Source organism: Nannobrachium achirus (assembly GCF_963921795.1).
Source record: "Nannobrachium achirus genome assembly, chromosome: 20".
In the NCBI taxonomy this organism is placed as follows: domain Eukaryota; kingdom Metazoa; phylum Chordata; class Actinopteri; order Myctophiformes; family Myctophidae; genus Nannobrachium; species Nannobrachium achirus.
The window spans coordinates 2960718-2975954 of record NC_137827.1 but is presented as its reverse complement, the minus strand read 5'-3'; the positions used below and the strand labels follow the sequence as shown (position 1 = coordinate 2975954).

Sequence of the window (15237 nt, the reverse complement as noted above, 5' to 3'; positions counted from 1 at the left end):
AAACCTGTTCACAAAAGTTTATCTAGAATTAAAAAAAAATCCCCAGGACTGCAGTGTATTGCCCTGTTGGGCAACCACACTAATGAAACCTCAGAAATGGTAACTACCATCCCATTTCCATTCTTAGTTCCATATTCAAAGGCAAAAAATAGTCTACGAACAGATTGCAAGATATCTCGATGAGAATAATCTGATTTACGAGTTCCAGTCTGGAATGACTTCAAAGGTAATAAATAAAATCAACCAACAAACTCGTTTCCTACAGAGGATCGCCCCGATGGTCAACTTCAACACACTGAAGACCATAGCTGGTGCAATAATCCAGCCCCTCTTTGACTACGGAGTCCACGTATGGTATCGTAACGCCCCACAAGCCCTGAAGACTAAGCTCCAAACAGCCCAAAACAAACTAATTAGGGTCCTGCTTAACCTTCCCTATCAGACTCACCTCACCACCACTCACCAGTTAAGAGTGGGGTGGCTCAGAGTAGATGACAGAGTACAGAAACTTCCAATGGGCCTGGTGTACAAGATACACTACACCACTTATCTACACCACATATCCATATATGGGCATTCCCAAATATGGGCTTAATATTGATTACATCAGGGACAGCCATATATGGGCATAAAAGGGACAAGGACGGCCACAAAAATGTGGAGTGTGACTGATTGACATGGGGTTCTGATACTAACTGCTCCCTACGGTCGCAATTATTTGCTCCAGCATCCAGCAGAGCGCACAAGTACTACTTTCGGTGCCGACCGTTTCCGGACGACAGTACAAAGGCAGGGCCTTTAGCCAATGAGGGAGCAGCGTTCTTTGTGACATCACCACCAACAAGTGCAACCTGATGTAAATAACAAGGTGAAAGTTCCACAGAGTGCCAAATTGCCCGCCCACCAAAGAGTCCACGGGTCTTTCAGTCCGAGTGTGTCAAAAAATCACCTCGGTTAAGGCAAGACCCGCCCGCGGAGGCTTATGATTGGCTGCCGAAAGTCGGCCCACCTGGTTTACAACTTCTAGCGGCGCTGAGTCGGCTCATGTGACCTTCGCAACGCTCGACACGGCGACTCGCTCGCTACCTACCGCTCGCTCGGCGGTGTCTCGCGTGGATCGAGTTCGCCTGAGACGGCCCGCCTCCGTCGTCTCCATCTTAACCGAGGTGCTTTTTTGATACACTCGGACTGAAACACCTGCAACAAAAGGGACTCCAAAGAGTCCACGCTCATGTATCTTCACCCTGGGCCTTGGGTGCTTCCCTGGGCTCATTTATCTTCACCCTGGGCCCTCTGTGCTTCCCTGGGCTCATTTATCTTCACCCTGGGCCTTCGGGGCTTCCCTGGGCTTCACCACAAAGTCCCTGTACATGGAGTAGACGACGCCCAGGGTCATGGCCCCCACCACGAAGCCCTGCGCCGCCACGCGCATGTGGATGAGGTGGACGGACATCTTGGTGTCCCCGCGGCTCCTCATCTTCAGCAGCCTGTAGCCCACGATGGCCAGGAAGCCGGCCACGCCCACGGGCACCGACGGGTTCTCCTTCGCCTTGCGCAGCAGCCTGGACTCGTTGCCGTGGTCATTATAGTCAGACATCTTTACTTTGTTTCGGTTTGTTTTGAGCCGAAGACGCGAGAGAGTACAATGATGCTCAAAGATAAAGGGGACTGGTTGATGGTAGGTTATGGCCCAATGGAGGGGGAGTTCTGGTCAGATTGAGCGCTGTGTGATCCGGGTAGAGCCGTGGCCTGGTTGCCAGGGGAATATTCCTCTGACAGACAGACAGACAGAAGGGAGGGCAGATTGGCACACTAGTCAACAGACGATCAACAGACGTACAGACTGGACAACCTTGAGGATAACAGTCTGGAGTCTTTATGTAGCGTGGAGGTCAGAATGATGATGCTTACGTCACATCCCACCCACCGCTATGAGGTCATCACCGCTGGTGGAAGGAGTTCGCGGCCCACCCATCTGACCACTCAGCAGGCATAGACAAGAACTATGGTGTGATTGCCACATTAAACTAAACATTTTCAAGACTTTTTTAAGATAACTATACCATGATATGCTCTGTACATAAAGTATTATAACTTTTGCTTGGTTCGTGCATACAGTATGCCCTTCATGCACTTGGACAATCATGTCAAATCACTCACACACACCTGTTTCTGTCACCTCAGAAATATTGCAAAACTCCGGACCATCATATCCCACTCTGAACTTGAAATGGCTGTACATGCTTTCATCTCATCCAGGCTAGATTACTGTAACTCCATTTTTACCTGTCTCAACAAAACATCCGTTGACAAATTGCAGCTGGTTCATAACGCTGCTGCCAGGTTACTCACTAAATCAAAAAAGTCATGTCACATCACCCCATTCTAGCCTCTCTGCACTGGCTCCCGGTACACTACAGGATCCACTTCAAAGTCCTCACGTTTACCTACAGAGCAATCCATGGCCCAGTCCCTACGTACATCTCAGAAATTATCCGTCCCACCCCTACCACTCGCTCACTCAGATCCGCTGATAAACACCTCCTTGATGTCCCTTGGACAAATCTAGTAACCAAGGGTGACCGAGCCTTTGAGGCCATAGCCCCAAAGCTCTGGAACGCCCTCCCCCTGGACCTAAAAACGGCCCCCTCAGAGGCCTCCTTTAAGAGGCATCTGAAAACACACATGTTCAGACAGGCCTTTGGTCACTTATAGGCATCCCTGTTTTTACTGTTCTTTTGTATTCCTTGTTACTGTGGGTGTTTTAAATTTATTGGTGTCTTCTCTGCAACTGTAGAGCTTACTTTTTTATTGAGTATTGTGTATCTGTAAAGCACTCGTGCTGTGAAGATGTGCTATATAAATAAAGTTCATTCATTCATTCATGCGGAAGGCCGACGTCATTGACGGGGAGAAGACGACAACCAGCCTCATGGCCTCCCCTGCAAGAAAAATAAATCTTGTGGAATTAAAATGTCGCCAACCAATCATCAAGGACGATGATATACGAAAGAAGAAGTATCACCTACCAACCAGCAACAATTCTGATTGGAGACTTCCGATTGGCCAATATAAGGACGAGCATGTGATGTCATCATCATACTGTACTCAGCGTGCTACTCGAACCCACACTGTTTCTACAGGAACAGTATCTTCTAGTGTGGAGCGAACACCACTCACTTTACACCGGTGGGATTTTTTATGTTAACCCATTATTATTATACTTTAACCATTATTTAATGCTTTAACTTTTGAAAAATAGCAGATATACAAGCTCACAGATATACAAGCTCGCAGCACTCACTGAGTGCCACGCTGCAAGCTTGTAGATCTGCTATTTTTTGAAAAATCATGACATTTTGGGCAAATCTTTGAATATATCTTAATTTGTAAATCAAATATTTGCTTCTGGGCGAGGGGGGGGGGGGGGGGGGTGGTCCTGGTCCCTGATACATTTTTTTGGGATGTCACAACTCCGAGGCAACAACTTGTAGATCGGCAATTTTCGGCAAAGAGCTTTGGTGTGTAGAGGGGGAAAAGAGCAGTCTACGGTAAGTACAGATTGAAAGGTCAAGTTTATTAAATATTGACGGTTCAAGTGGTTAAATATCTGAAAACACAAATTGACATGAATCCAAAACACACTGATGATTGTGCTGTCAAACGATGAAACTATAATGGAATCTATGAACAGGTTGTGGGGGTCCCTGCTTCATCTCTCTCTCAACTAAGGGGTCCTTGGCCTGAAAACGTGGAAGACCCCTGCTCTCTGCAAAGGTTTGAGTCTCATGCTGCTACACTGTGATGTCACGTCACCACAGCCCAGACCTTTTGTATACACCACACACCAGACAAGACTAAAGCAACCACACCAAAACAGTACAGAACAGCAAAGCAACAACAACAGATTGAAATCATCACATCGTGGGTCACAGTCATCGTGTTATCAGTGAAAGAGACACTGTTCGCTGCATGCACCCAGGATACACCCAGTAATCCTATTCTAATGATTGGCAATTAAAAGTCTCCATGAAAGGTCTCCATGCCTCATAAAAGCCCTCAGTAGTTCCACTCAGAAGAAAACATATTTTTCTCCAAGCTTATAGGAAGTACATTGTATCACATCATTGAACCAGTGAGAAGGTAGCTTTGGAGATTTCCAGGATAATAATATTCTTCTTCTGGCTAATATAGTGTTGCCAAAGCAACAATCTCCACCTTTTGACCCGTAAACTGCAGGCGGTTTGATGGTGTGCCAAGTATGACCGGTAATGGACATGGTTGTAATGTGGCTTCAAGTATGGACATGGTTGTAATGTGGCTTCAAGTATGAACGGTAATGGACATGGTTGTAATGTGGCTTCAAGTATGACCGGTAATGGACATGGTTGTAATGTGGCTTCAAGAACATCGGACAGTGCGGGGACGCCTAACTGTGTCGCCTGTAGGGTGTCCTGTAGCCGCAAATTGCAACACTAGATTTTTTTTATAATCAGATGAATCTCGGGTTGCAATAACTCCCATAGGCAGCCAATGCATCAAAACATTTTTGATTGTGATCTGATTGTAATAAACAACTTCAAATTCAGCTATATTGGGCCTCTATGGAAAGCTCAGAGTATATCCTCTTTCTATCTGCAAAGTGTTTGTTTCATAAAAATCCACCGTAGACATGTTAGGAGCTACTTTCTATCAAGAAATTGGCTTCAGGTGATTGTTTTTGGAGTGTTGGAGTTTGGAAGCACTTGTGGGAAGTCACTCAGCGGTCCTGTGTACCACCTGGTTCTAAATGTCACATAATGCAGGAGGCAGCGGGACGCTGCGTAATCGAAGACGAGCGCTTCCGAAGTTCAACACTTAAAAAATAAACCATGTCTGCTCGGATTTCTTGACAGAAAGTAGCTCCTAACATGTCTATGGTTGAGTTTCATGAAAGAAACTCTTTGCAGATAGAAAGAGGATACTCTGAGCTTTCCATAGAGGCCCAATATAGTGCATTGGCTGCCTATGGGAGGTATTAGCCTGATTTCAGACTCTACGCTGGGGCTTGAGTCTGAACTTGTGGCCATTCTATTTGATTGAAAAGGGGAGGGGATTTAAAATTTGAAATTTCCAATCACAAGAGATCTGGTGGGAGGGGTTGTGTTTGACTTTTGTGCAAAACATTCCCTCGTCCTCCCCCTCCCCTCAATGACATGCACCAAACAGGTCATTGTCTTTGATGTTTCATTGATTAGAGAGAATCACTAACGAGCTATTCAACACTTGTATAGCTCAATCAATGACTGCAGTTCGGAGCCCTTTTGAAGTTCAAAGGGAGCAATTAAGAACTCTGGTGAGCCACGCAGCCACCCCTCCCTCCACTGTTTCTGTTGATTTTCAAAAGTTAGACGCGCCCCTCCTCCGCATTGCATTGATTTCATTGGTCGGTTTCGGTCGGTTTGAGAAGCTTTCGGTAGCAAGAGACACGTCGACACATCCAGACCAAGAGATGCAGTTCACTCAGAGTGGGCGGGTCTATTGGCTGGAGCCAGGCTAGGGAGGTATTGCAACCCTAGATTCATCCGATTATTAAAAGAATCTAGTGTTTCAATTTGCGGCTAGGTGTCCTGGTGCTATTCTAGCTCGGTTGAACGCAGATTGCAGATTGCTTCTGCAATCTTGCTGTTACAGCAATCATGACAGCCATAAGAAGTCGGAAAGTCACCACTTGCCTTGTTTTAAAATAATTCACATGCCCACATGGTTGACTGTTGGGCTTACAAGCATCGATTGGCTACTGTACATTCACGTTGTGAGTTAAAATAATTAGAGAAATCATAGCAAAACATACAGGTGATGCACAGACAGACAGACAGCCTGCCTGCCAGCTATAGCCACTCATGTCATCAAATCACATCACAACAAACAACACAGACCAGCCTTGCTTCTGATTCTGAACCCTCATCATAGCAACCAATGGCAGCCATATCTCATCTTAAATGATAACAACATTAATTGGCACGGCGGCCAGGCAGGAAATACTGTTTATGAAAGATTAGTCATAAACTCACCATCAGATTCAGTCTCCCCAACAGTCAGCCACGTCCAAACAACATCATAATCCTGTTTACTGTTTATCCATTGTCCTGAGTTTTTAATCAGTTGTAATTAAAGCCATGCTAACTTTAAATGATCAGTATATGACAGTCTGGTATCAAGGCTACAGATTACAAAATGTGTACTAAAGTTGGACTTTCTGATACATTCTGTGTTTCAGGAACAGAACAGGAACACTGCTGAGCAAGACCAGTGTTGCCAGGTTATGTGAGAGAAAAAAGCAACCAGGTCTATGAATACATAACCAAACGTATCGCTTAACAAGCAAGACCTGGCAACACCGCTAGGACCAGTGTTGCCAGGTTATATGTGAGAGAAACAAGCAACCAGGTCTATGAATACATGCCCAAATGTATCGCTTAACAAGCAAGACCTGGCAACACCGCTGAGACCAGTGTTGCCAGGTTATATGAGAGAAACAAGCCACCGGGTCTATGAATGAATACATGCCCAAAAGCAGGGGTGGGCAATTCTTTTTTCCATGGGGCCACATGAACAACAGAACATATTGTGGAGGGCCGGGCCAAAAGGCAGTGCTCCCCGCAAGATGTGCTCCCCGCAAACTATACACACAGCTTTACCTCCGACTTCAGTAAATAAATACTTAGCAGTAAATTTTTTGTTGAAAACCCGGCATTCTGCATTGACCCAGAAAACGATGGTTTAGTGATGAAAAGTGATGAGTCATCACTTTTCACCGTTTTGTGGGCTTTTTCTTGAGCCATTTTTAGCCCAAGGAATGTTTTTTTGTGCAAACCAAATGCTTGCAATGGATTCAGCATCATGACAAACCCCTAGTTAGACCCCTCACATCCTACTTAAAGCAGATTTTTCTCTGGGTATTTTCCTCCTGTATAGAAAGTCGATTGGAGCCCAACTTGATTTGGCCGCTGTGGCGACTCGGGCGCCCTTGCTAAATCATTAGAGCATGCCCTGGGCTACATCTGTGCAAAATGTGGCGCTTTTAGACTAATACAGCGCAAAATATCCCTAACGCCCCCGACTACCATTTATGTTTTACTCGCTGTACGTTAGCAACAGTAAAGGATGAGATAAATCCCACTTCTGACTTTTAAGAAGTGGACAGGGTGTCGCACCAAATTCTGGGCCCTGCAGGTACAAGGATTCACTGCGTTATTTTGCTTTGAAGTCTTTGAAGGTTTTTTTGAAAAACCTATGTTTCTATGTCAGTGGTGCTCAAACCTTTTCATGTGAAGGACCCCCACAATGATATGTATTTGACCACTGACCCCAATCTCAAAATATTTAGTTCCAGGGACCCCGGCCAGAAGCGATAATTTGAGTTACAAATGTCTGCTTAAAAATTACATATATTCAAAGATTTGCACACATTTTCACGACTTTTCAAAAATAGCAGATCTTCAAGCTTGCAGCACTTGGTGCCTCTCTCAGTTCATTATTTACCGTGGTGCAATACTGAACCCCAGTGGTTAACATCAGTACTGCAATCCACTCTACCAGCTGAATACCATGGTAGTACACTTTGACAACATCGAGGGCCATTTACATGTGAAATGTCTCATTTGTTCTTGTATGTACTATGTATTGTACACATCTTAATGTATAATATATGTTACTAGAAAGTCGCGCCGCAAGCGGCGCTCCTGTCTCTCCCCCCTCGCCACGTTGTTAACAGGAAAAGCTCTGTGAATGCATAGCAGGATCCAGGCAGAGGTGGAACATAATTCGACGGGTAACCAAATGTTGTGTAACTGGCTTCGCGTTCGGTGGGAAACACGACACACCTCCCTCTGTTGTAATTCGATGACTGTGCCTGTGAGGGGGACGTGCCTCTCTCTCTCTCTCTCTCTCTCTCTCTTTCTCTCTCTCTCTCTCTCTCCACGCGCGCTTCTGCACTCTCGGAGCGGCTGCGCTCTCTCGGGGCTGTGTGTGTGTGTGTGTGTGTGTGTGTGTGTGTGTGTGTGTGTGTGTGTGTGTGTGTGTGTGTGTGTGTGTGTGTGTGTGTGTGTGTGTGTGTGCGTGCGTGCGTGCGTGCGTGCGTGCGTGCGTGCGTGCGTGCGTGTGTGTGTGTGTGTGGCTACGCCCCCCTCTGTTGAAATTGGATCCGCCGGTCCCATAGCTGGGAATGAGCCAATGGAGGGCTGTCACCATGGCGACAGGGGGCGAATGATAGCGTTAGGGGCGGTATTCCTTACGTCCTAGACGACTACCTATGAGTTGAAGTCGATGTAAAGGGGGCGTGAAATGGGCTTGGAAGTGGGATGCGGCAATAAGCCCATTGTAAATATAAGATAAGGCAGGAGGTAATATGAACGGCAAGCATTGTTAACTCAACCTCTGCCAAAAAAATACCCTTTTTTACCCCTTCCCTGCCACGCCCGAGGACCCCGAAGATTTTATAAGCTTTAATTAAAGCTTATAAAATTGAACTATAATAGGCCGGAACTAATGCTCCGTGATCGGTTTCTACACGGACACATTATTGAGCGGACCAGTTAACATTGAGACCGTAAACCGGAAGCGGCTGTCCGTCCTCTATCCTCTATTCGTTGGCTTTCTGTGTAAACACGGCAGCTTACAGACGGAGAACTTATTGATCAATTGAGAAAAAAAAAGGATTTGAGAAGCTGATGGCATACGCGAACACACCATGCAGTGTCGGATCACCCACGATGGGAACTGGATTAGCGGCCACTTTAACAGGTAGGAGAAGCCAGCAGTGAAAGACATAGAAAAAACTTTGGGCTCCTCGGCCGTAAACTACGAATGAGTTAATGTCACATTGATCATCACTGCTTCCAGACAGGAACACTGTCACCACCAGGCCTGGGGTTTTAGGGGTCAGTTTAGGGTCAAGGTCTCCTTTGGTGCTGTCAATTTGTGGAGGATAAAAACATAACGGCCAAATACCAGGGCAGGAAGGCTGTCATATAAAACAATTCATTTCATCTTTGTTTATTTTATTTATGTTATTTTACATATTTACATGACTTTACTTTACATAATGACATGTTGATATACTACCAGTACAGTATAACTATCAGTAAAATAACCTGTTTATTTCACAAAATAATGTATTGGCAAATTACCAATAATTGTACAAAGTCACAAGATTTACCGGTATGTACGTTTTAACTCATTTTTCAAAGCATATCACAGATGTTAAAGTAACATGTAGTCATTGAGACAGGATACGCATTTCTTTTTGTGCAACCACAATACGAGTGTTCGGGCCGCCACCATTCACTTATGCTTTCTGTTGAACTCTTAACCTTCCCCTGGAAAGGGGGAAGAGTGTCGTCGTGAGCGGTTTTCAGCCTTTTCAACGTTAGTTGTACCTTATTCAGAGATACAGCTGTTTTTATGTTACAGCATAGAACAGGAGTCAATGGAGAATAAAAGCTCCATTTTGCAGCAAGCGTCTGTTTACCTGGTTACCATGGTAACCCTTAACTCGTCTGTGGACGAGTTCAGGAGAGCTTGGCAAGCGAGGTGTTAAAGCACGAGGACCCGCACAGAGTGACAATAACAGATTAACGGATGTGTGTACAAACATCCAACAGCTGACCAGAGCAGGTCTAAAGAATAGGATGTACAGTTAGAAACCGTCTGTGGCCTTCAACACGTTCAGAAAAACCTCTCTCACATCAGTGTGTCTCTTGATGAGTGTTCCCAGCAAGTCCCAGCAAGACCAATCAGTGACGTCTCCATTGGGGCCAGATCAAGTCAAACCATGACTAGTCAGATCTGGCCTAGAATATCACCTGATTTCAACCAACATAAATCCCACGAAAACGGACGTCCTGGATTAATCAGAGAGGGTCCGATCGAGGCCAGATAAATATCATAACTAGTCTGATATGTCCTAGAATATAACCTTACATGCTCATATTTCAACTAACATTACAAACAATAACACTAATCCCGTCAAAGAAAAAAGTCTTAGCATGTCAGGCTAAACCGTAGGTGTCAGATTCAGCAGCAGCTCTTCACTAAGGTTACAATCCAGCTGATTGATCGTGACAATCATGAATGAACTGGCCTTTTTCCCCTTTTTTCGCACCATGTCGATAATGTTCCGTGCTTTGTTTTGTGTGAGCTTTTCCCCCATGGCGGTACCCATTTCTTCATCAGTGATGATCTTCTCATCCAGAAGTTCGTCCAGCAGTAGATTCAGAACGGGATCTGAGACTCTTTGAATGAACTCCTTCCTCGCAGACAACAGCTTGTCCTCTGCTCCTTTGATGATTTGGGTTGGACTTTTCAGAGTTGCAGAAGTACCTTGAAGGGGGATTTGTTTCATCATCAGTGGTGTAGATATAAAATAACCAAGATAATTGATACTGTAACAGAAATTACTTTCATATTCATGAGCCTGGTGGAGAAAACAAGCAGCGTCTAAAGCCACAAATGCATCAAACTAAATTGAACTAATTCCGAAATCTGATCAATTCAATACATTTGCTTTCGTTTGATAACTCTGCAACTTTTCAACAGGGTCTCTTTCCAGATGAAAATCCTGTTGAAACACTGCTAAAAAAATAAACCATGAGCTGCCATGCCAATGATGACAGGGGGGATTGTTCTTTTTTTAAAACATACATTTATCTAACGAGTAAGGAATTGTAAACTCACCTGGCTGATGTGGGAGAGAACGTCTCCAACTGGTGGTTCCTTCGTCTGATGTTCTCTGCTTTGTGACTGTGAAAGAGATGGAAATGTAATTACTGTCTCCTTCTACAGTGCTGAAAATCCTCATCTTACACAAATGAATCCAAGCAATTTTAATTAGTAAACTGTAAATCATTATATGATTTGCTCTTACCGGTTTTCTTTTTGCGCGAGCCCCCTGCAAGTAGTTGTAGTAAGCTGGGCTTTTTCACTTTGCTGCCCACCAAGTCACCTGACATCACAACAATAGATAAGCATCATATTTCAGTGAGAAATTCATTGCAAAAGTACAAACATTAAAGTAGACATGGGTGACTTTATTAGTTAAGTGTGGCAAAATGTAGTCCTACAGCGGCCATGTTTCGGGCAAACAGGTGTTTCAATTGTTTGATTGCATAGAACTAATGTTCTACTGCAATCAGAACACCTGTGTTTGCCCCTAAACATGGCCGCTTTGGACACATTTTACCACACTTAATAGATAATTACCTTGTCGAATCATGTCAGTCCATGCAGTTTCATCAGCACCACTCATTTTCAGATGAAATGTGAATGGAGGTGGCTGCTCATAGTATGCTTCAAAGAAGCCTCTGACGTGAATTGGTTTCAGGGTGAATGGCAAGTACTGCAAAGACACATAACAATTAGTAATCAGCATTCAAATTCAACGCATTAAGATATGTTCATTGATACACCTATTTTAACCTCGCGTCACCAATCTTTCCTGGGGAAAGCCTGGTATTCGTTTACGTTTGCAACGGGCCGTTTGATCCGGTCTAGGCGGAAACCACAAGCAGAGGAAGTGGCGTCGCTTTGTTTTGGTTCCCCCCGTTTGTTTCCCCAATCCCTATTAAAATGCTGGAGTAGCCTATTGTAGTCTTGCTAGTATCTATGAGTTGGACTAAAAGATGCCTTATACCAAACAAATGTTCTAAAAGCAAAACTATGCCGAATCAAGGTGTTTATTGTGTAGGCCCTAAAAGTATGTCCTTGAGTGCAGGGGAATTATTTTGGGTTAAAACTGAATCCTGTTTGATCTTTCCGGCAAAATTGTCCTTTGAGAACTACAACATGACGTAGAGTGGTTTCCGCTCCCGACCGGATCAAACCCTGAAATGCAATCCCAGGCTACACCTATCTACAAACAAACACACCTCAGGATAAATGGCTCCTCGTGGCTCACTCATCAGATGGTAGTTCTCCTCTGCCAGCAGACAGAGCAGATTCTTGTCAATCTTACTGAAACGTCCCTTCGTCATCTTCTTGATGTCCTGCCACACACAAGGACAACAGGTGGACAAGGTGACGACAAAAGGAGAGAAGGGAAGACAACATACATTACTGATGGCCATTTTGGTCAATAAGAACCTAGCTTTTTTTAGGCCTCTTAACACAACCAAGGCTGTTATGTAATTGTCAAGAGAGTTCTTAAACTTTCACTTTTCAGGGAGCTCCTTTGCAATCTACCCTTCAAAAAGCTCTAAAGTGCATTATTTTAAAGGTTCACATGATTATCATTATACAACATTTGTCTCCATCTCGGTGGTCTCCTCACTTTAATATGAGATGCGTTGCCGCTGGTGGGGAAGATGCGGAAAGTGTGAGTGTCCATAGCACTCCCCAGATCCTCGTAGAGCAGCACCGCTCCGTGGTGTTTCTCCTGCGCTGTGTCCAGGACGATGGCACCCACAGGTGACAGGGAGGACACCGGCCACTTCAGATGACTACCAGAGGACTGGACTCTCTCTATGACGGGATCCTTGCCTTTGATGTGTAGAACACCAAAGACCTTCTCTTTCTCCTGGCCTGCAGGTGAGGATACAGAGAAGGAAGGATGGAGGGACAGTTTTATAGAGCTTGATTGATTGATTGAAGAATGTATTAGAAGTTTGCAATAGAAAAAAGTACAGTTTCATGACAGTACAAATCACTGGTACAAGGTCAACTAAAAGATCCTAGAAAGCCGAGGCTTATTTCCACAGGAACCACACTTTAAGTATCTCATATAACATTGAAAGACAGACGGATAGAACATAGTACTTTATCTAGGATAATATCAGTTTCAAAAGCAAAACATCAAATACAAAGGCAGAAAAAAGGGTGGGGGGAGCATGGGGGCTTAGTCTATTTACAAGTCAAGGGTAGCAGCCGCCTGAAGGTGACTTTTCAGACCCATTTTGAAGGAGGCTAGGGATTTGCTCTCCTTTAAGGCTTGTGGAAGGGCATTCCATATGTTGATGGTATAGCAGGAGAACGAGACAACAAGACATGCATGAATGCCAAAAAAAGGCCAAAGACAGACAACTTTTGTTTGGCACTGCATTGATAAGTTGTTCTTGAAGTATTGCTATTTGTGTTGAGACATTACACTTATGAGCGTTGACTGTTTTTGACACTGTATGTATATATTCTCCTCTTTGTTGTGCCTTTCTATTTTTTACTGTACACAATTTTTTTTTCCCTTTTTCATCTATCTATCTATCTACAATAGTGTAACAAAAATATCACTTATATAGGCTACCGGTATACTGTATAGTATATGAATTTGCCACATTTTAAAATAAAATTAGACTTGTTAGATGTTTAGTTTTACATTCAATAATAAATATGTCAGAGGCAGCATATATCCATACCAGCCAGGCACAGAGAGTAATACATATGTCAGAGGCAGCATATATCCATACCAGCCAGGCACAGAGAGTGGGGCAGCTGAATGAGCTTGACAGCAGATGCATCCTTGTTGACTGTCTGCACGTTGAATATGGGACCAGCGATCCTCCAGGGGTCCTGGATGAACTTGTTGAACATGGACCAGGACAGGATGGAATAACGCACCAGAACTCCCTCTGACGTGTCAAATATCAAACCTGTTGATGCACACTCATATGTCCCCTCTCCTTCCAGATGAGCCCTAAAGAATGCACACACGCGTGCGTACGTACGTACGTACGTACGTACGTACGCACACATGCACAGTCACACACACACGCACGCACGCCAAATTGATAATTCTTATAAGGAATAAGAAATATAATGAAACTAAAGCAGATGATTTCAAAGTGATGTCAGACTCACTGCAAGCGTCCTCTGGAGAGTTTCTCAGGGATGATCTTCTTGTTGCCGTAGCTCTACCAAGCAAACACACACAGGAGAGCATTAAGGATCACCAGCATTCCGACATGCTGCCATTCAGACATTGATTGAATAATTTATTGGTCACAGTGATTTAACAACACAAGTACAGTAGTTACATTAAAATGCAGCACAGCACCAGTACAGTTAGACATTCTGCCCAACAGTAACATCCCAATAAGGCCTCTACAGTCCCATTTACATTGGAAGTTCTTGGCACTCAACTTACAGACATGGCAATAGCAACAAGACAATATGTGTTGCATTTAATAACAAATAAGTAAATAAAACACTCTATGTTCAACGCAGGGGAAAAGGGAGGGGGGGAGGGGGGGGGGGGGGGGGGGAGTCTCACCTCTCACCAGTCTTATGGGAAAAAGTGATAACTACCTTTGCCTCCTGAAAGGTGAATTTTCAGGGCAACCTTGAAGGGGCCCAGCGAGCTACATGTCTTAAGGGAAACAGTCAAGGAATTCCACACTTGAGTGGCGATATACATGCCACTGAGACTGAGACTGTGTTGGAGGCGAGCTACAGTAAATAAAGTTAACAGCCATCGTCAACAGTCTTTCAGGAGTGCACCTTCTCACATCAAAGGCCTTGCGCTTCTACAGTAGATTATGGTTAAATCCAATCAATAGCTAACGAGAGACAGTCACTTTGAAAAACAGAATGAGGGCAACTGCTAGTTGTGAGACGAACGTTCTTCATGAATAGCCAATATGAGACTATTTAATGACTGTTTAAAAACAAAAGAGGGCTGCTTGCGCACCCCAAGCATATGATGCATATCAAGAAGTGTATTTGTTTGATCAAACTGACCTGCTGGACATGTTGGCATTTTTCACAGCATGATCTGAAGTACAGCTGATCTGGAGGGACAAAACATAACAGTTACACAATATTCATCCATCCATCCATCCATCCATCCATCCATCCTCATCTCCCACCTACCATCGTCATGGTCATCCAGATCAGGTGTCTTCAGCTCTGCAGGAAGACATTAAAGAGAAAACATGTTGTATTCACACCAGCACTCAGTTCATTATGTGTAATCCTTCATGTTGTAATCACACCAACACACAGTTCATTATGTGTAATCCTTCATGTTGTAATCACACCAACACACAGTTCATTATGTGTAATCCTTCATGTTGTATTCACACCAACACTCAGTTCATTATGTGTAATCCTTCATGTTGTAATCACACCAACACACAGTTCATTATGTGTAATCCTTCATGTTGTATTCACACCAACACACAGTTCATTATGTGTAATCCTTCATGTTGTATTCACACCAACAACCAGTTCATTATGTGTAATCCTTCATGTTGTATTCACACCAACACT

The 15237-nt window shown here is 44.1% G+C and overlaps 1 protein-coding gene across 1 annotated transcript; it reads right to left on the bottom strand.

The window, feature by feature from the left end:
* Positions 1-1309: 1309 nt before the first annotated feature.
* Positions 1310-1597, bottom strand: LOC308305480 (HIG1 domain family member 1A, mitochondrial-like; the record flags this gene model as incomplete). The annotated part of the gene is made up of 1 exon (XM_080750276.1): positions 1310-1597. One exon carries the CDS (start codon positions 1595-1597, stop codon positions 1310-1312), a length of 288 nt encoding a protein of 95 aa, XP_080606402.1.
* Between the last annotated feature and the right edge of the window lie 13640 nt (positions 1598-15237).